General features: G+C 47.4%; 1 protein-coding gene across 1 annotated transcript; it reads right to left on the bottom strand.

The window, feature by feature from the left end:
* Positions 1-3,190: 3,190 nt before the first annotated feature.
* On the bottom strand, positions 3,191-4,240 carry LOC144146326 (rhomboid-related protein 2-like). The gene has a single exon (XM_077678283.1). It carries the CDS (start codon positions 4,238-4,240, stop codon positions 3,191-3,193), a length of 1,050 nt encoding a protein of 349 aa, XP_077534409.1.
* Positions 4,241-4,534: the final 294 nt, after the last annotated feature.

Here is a 4,534-nt window from a genome sequence, read left to right as displayed (position 1 = left end):
CCTCTCCAATTCCGCCTGGAGAGAAAGAGAGAGAGAGAGAGCTTTATTACGCAATAATGCGAGAGTGGTTCCTCAATCCAGGAGACCATCTGCTGTCCAGGCTGCCGTAGCCCTGGTCACAAGCAAGAGCTGGTCCTCAGGTCGACAGCTGGAGAGCAGTATCTCCCACTGCTCAGGGGAAGGGGACGGGTTCGCGCCTCCGAGTTTTTTGTGCAGTAGAATAATATGTGTGTCAGAGTTCCTGGTTCATGGCAAAATTTACACTTATCAGAGTACTGTGTAGGGAAGAGTAAATGCATACGGATGGGGTGGGGAAAAGTACCTCCTAGAATTTGTCTGAGTGTGATTTCTTGGCTTTTGGTCAAAGATGTGTGAGGACTGGGGAATGTCTGTCTCGTGGTTCGGTAGTATTGGGTTATTTCTTGGTAGGTGAGGAGAGGTGCGGAAACAGCCCCGGTTTCAGCGGCTGGGTGAGTGAGGTCTCGAGCATGTCGATGAGCAAAATTTTTCCCCGTCAATGCAGAGTGGGCGGGAGCCCACACAATGTCAACCCGATGGGCAGGCGGGTGTTCTTTCAGAAGTCGGCACGTGGCGGGTGCCACCTGTCCCGACAACAGCCTCTCTAGGGGGGGGGGGGGGGGGCACTGAATGCCCAGCTTCCGCCTGGAATATCCGCTCTGCCTGGTTTGCTGGACCTGGGTATCTGCGCATCCTAGAGCTTCCGGGACAAGGGAGACCTCTCCCACCCAGGCGACGACTTCGTGACAGATCGTTTATTCAATAAAGGCTTCTTTCTCTTTTTAATTTGTTAGCAGTCTGTTTTTTTTCTTTTTTACTATACACATTCACCCCAAAAGTACCGTGTGCCCAGATTTGACTCTACACTATGGCGCATTGACGCAGCCAAGAAACAGCAAGTACTCGAGACGTAACGCAGGCAATACAACTCGTCTGTGAATACAAACAGTGCTTTATTCATGTTTTTTTTTTTTCAGTAAGTTAAAATGCATACGTTGAAAGCTCCGGTGCTGCTGAGACGCCAACCAATAAGCAGGCTGTCACTACACGAACGGGTTGCACAAATATATACTCACGCGTTCGTCTGCAGGCAAGCCTCAACCTGTGTGACGAAAAACAGTGAGCAAGGCAAAACGCTTTCTTGTTATATTTGAAAACACTGCTAATCACAGCTGTAGACTACGCATCCTTTTTTAGAAGAAAAAAGATAAGAAACCACGTTATAACTTTTTAATCGAATTAAAACTGTTCCCTAAAAGCATCCATTCAAATTATTCAACGGTGAAACCCTGCACGAATTTTCTATTCTATTCGCGCTTTTTGGGGCCAATATTGAACAGGTGTCGAAGTTTATTTAGCATGAACACTGCGCTAGCTTTTATTTAGATAGCACTAACGCATGAGCCTGATTTCGCCTGAATTATATATATATATATCCCTCCTGAAAAGTTCCGTATATACGGAAATATGGGAATACGCAGTACTTTCCTAGAATGGCACAAAGCTGCAACAAAACACGAAATATTTTTGAGAAACACATGTGAACGAAATAGCGCATACTTATCTAAAAAATTTGACCCCAATTTTATGTCTGTAAGTTTACTATAACCGCCAAATCATTGTCCGTATGAATTCTGTATATACGGATTATACGGAAAACATACGGAGCGTCATTTTGCTTATTATTGAAGATAAAAACACGAAACCTGGGCCAAACGTTTTTATTGCGCACACTAATGTGATTCGCGGTTTTTTATACTAACATGTACTTTTGGTGTGCTTAGGGGCGGCATAATCCGTATGAACTCCGTATTCCCATAATTCCGTATATACGGAACGTTTCAGTATGGTTGTGCAATGAAAAATATGAATGAGTACAACTGTTTTTTTATCATTTTTCAACTTTAAGTTGCAGTATTAGAAGCTACACAGAAAAATGTATTCAATGATTTAATCTTGTTCACATGATTCAATAATAGGAAACGCAACGAACCCATAGGGTTTACCCACAGAGAGAGAGAATAACTTCAATTCGAATCCACTTCGAAAGGAGGATGTAGCTTCTCCTCTTCCTCAGGTGGTGGCCAGGAACCCGTGGGCCCCAGCGGCACCCTCAGCCAGCTGGATCCCTTTTTTATGGATCTGGGGGTCCGTACTGAGCAGCGCGGTCTCCCAACTCAGCGGTCCCGTTATGTCTAGCGATGAAGGGACACTTTGTCGCTCCTTATATTGCTCTACCATTATATTCACGTCGTCTTGCAATGAGTGTGTGTGTGGGAGGGGGGGGGGATGAGCTTGTTATGGTCCAGAAATATTTTGTGGCGACAAAAGTCAATTCCACGCTTCCGTTTTTAAGAAAACTACAGGATGTTTCGGGGAAAAAGATGTTTCATAAAAACTGCTTCAGAAGGGGACGACTTAAGCATTTGCTGTGTTCTGGTGGCTTTTGAGGGATACGTAATTCAGTTTAATTAATATCTACGAGGTTATACTAGCGTCACGCAAGTAGAATAAGCGTTTCTTTATTGTTAAATGTTATAGTGATCTAACGCTTAGAAAACAACAGATGCTTCCTAGATTATTTAGGTTCTGAAAGAACTACTAATATCTTGAATGAGACTAAACAGTGATGTCTGCAGCTACAGGCTTACATATTCGTGTTTATCTGTATTAATATACTCATTTTTAGACCGACAGCTGTTAAGAATATAAGAGAATTCTTGAAAATATTCAAAATAATGTGGCATTTATTGTTACCGTTTTCCTCTTTTATTTTGTAACACAAGTACTCGCACTAAGCTACGTGTGGGCAAATTGTGCACTTGTGGTGTCGGTTTCCTCACCCAGCACGGCTTCAGAGTGTTGAAAAAAGCCCAGTCCCTCATAAGTGCGGAATTTATACACATCACGTAATCCACCTGAAAACGCTCAGACAATGGGTCCGACAAAAGCTGTGGTGCGTTTAACTTTTGAAGCACGTTAATTCTTTCACACTCCTTCGGAACGCGACGTGACAGCTTCTAATGCTTATAGGATGAATCTGAAAGTTCTTAAAACCAAAACGTGCAAAACTGCAGCTACTCTAACGCAAATGTAACGGGATCTTAACGATGGCGAAGTTCGCGTGCATGCGGGTGCTTTTTCTATCCCCTGCTTCTATTATTTCTCTCGCTCACATCGTCGAGCCAAACGTGATTAGTGCAATGGAATATGCAATCAAAAGCACGTAAAAGAGCCCGACTCCTCGGATTATAATTTTCTCCCAGGTTCTGCCCTTCGACTTGTGCAGAACAGCAACGCCCATCGTGAGGCCGACCAGGACACCGGTAGCGTGCGGCAGGGTCCCCAGGCTTGGTACCGGGTTGAGGTAGTGCACCTCGGCCACGTCGGCCGCGGTGAACAGCAGCACGAGGAGGACGCGGCCCACAGCTGAAGGGAACTGGGAGTGGTTGACGACGACGTCAGCCACATGACCCCACAGGACGGCGTAGACGGCCCCCGATGCTCCAACCATGAAGAGCGAACCGCAGATGTAGGCAACCTGCGACGAAGTGAACGCTCCGGCCATGTACAGAACGGGAACTTTCCAGGGGCTGTGGATTGAACCCAGCGGGAGGCAGACCAGGAGTTGTACGGCCACGTTGACGACAAGGGAGAGCCCGTTGGCGTGGAACAGCACGAGCGAGACGGTGCGCCACGTCTCGCGCTTGCGCTCGGCGGAGAGGATGAACTTGTTGTCGAAGCGGAAGTAATCTTCGATTTTGTCGGAGCCTCCAGGGCAGCACCAGAACATGTGGTGTAGGAACGTGACTATCTGAGTCAGGGAGACAGCGCCGAAGAACAGCAGCGGTATCAGGAACGCCGGGTAGTCGACCATGGCCATGCGAACCATCCTGGCTCGCTGGATGGTGCCGGTGTACACGTTGGCGGCCACGGTGATCCCTCTGTAAAAGCGTCTCTGCGAGACGCTGGCTGGCCGGCCCGACGTGGCTATCAACAGGAACTCGTTGAGAGTTATAGCGGAGTGTTCATTCTCGCTGACGAGCTCATGGAGTTCGTCAAGGATTCTAGGAGGGCATTTCGACATTGGAGTGAGAAATGCGATCAGCCCGACCACGTAGACCTTGTCCCCCCGCTGCAACTGTTCGTAAATCTTGGTCCAAAAAGGTATCTCCTCGTGCCATATTTTCTGCTTGCGCCCGGCAGCCACGCTGTTACCCATGTTCTTGAAACAATCAGGGACACTTTTTTGGGACGATGTTCGTATGAAAATCGAGAATAGCGAGAGAAATGAACACGGAGCTCAACTTAAGCTGGAGACACTGCAGAAGAGGCCGCTTCGAAGGCCTACGCAGAAATTTACAATGGCGATGTGGCTGAAGCGTTGGCCCGTACCAGGCGCGCCTCGGCGTGTTCGATATGTCGACATATGCAAATTACCAGGGAAGGGTTGAGGAAAACATGAGCGACGCCTTGTCTGTTTCCCTGGAGCCGCCACTCCTGGAAACAACCGATT

The sequence above is a fragment of the Haemaphysalis longicornis genome, unplaced genomic scaffold (assembly GCF_048455015.1).
Source record: "Haemaphysalis longicornis isolate Haplotype H1 unplaced genomic scaffold, Haemaphysalis longicornis Haplotype H1 scaffold_7, whole genome shotgun sequence".
NCBI lineage: Eukaryota > Metazoa > Arthropoda > Arachnida > Ixodida > Ixodidae > Haemaphysalis > Haemaphysalis longicornis.
The sequence above is the reverse complement of the archived record's forward strand: the minus strand, read 5'-3'. Positions and strand labels throughout refer to the sequence as shown.

Excerpts from the sequence above, each read along its gene's own strand:
- LOC144146326 (XM_077678283.1), bottom strand. The coding sequence starts at position 4,240 with ATGGGTAACAGCGTGGCTGCCGGGCGCAAGCAGAAAATATGGCACGAG.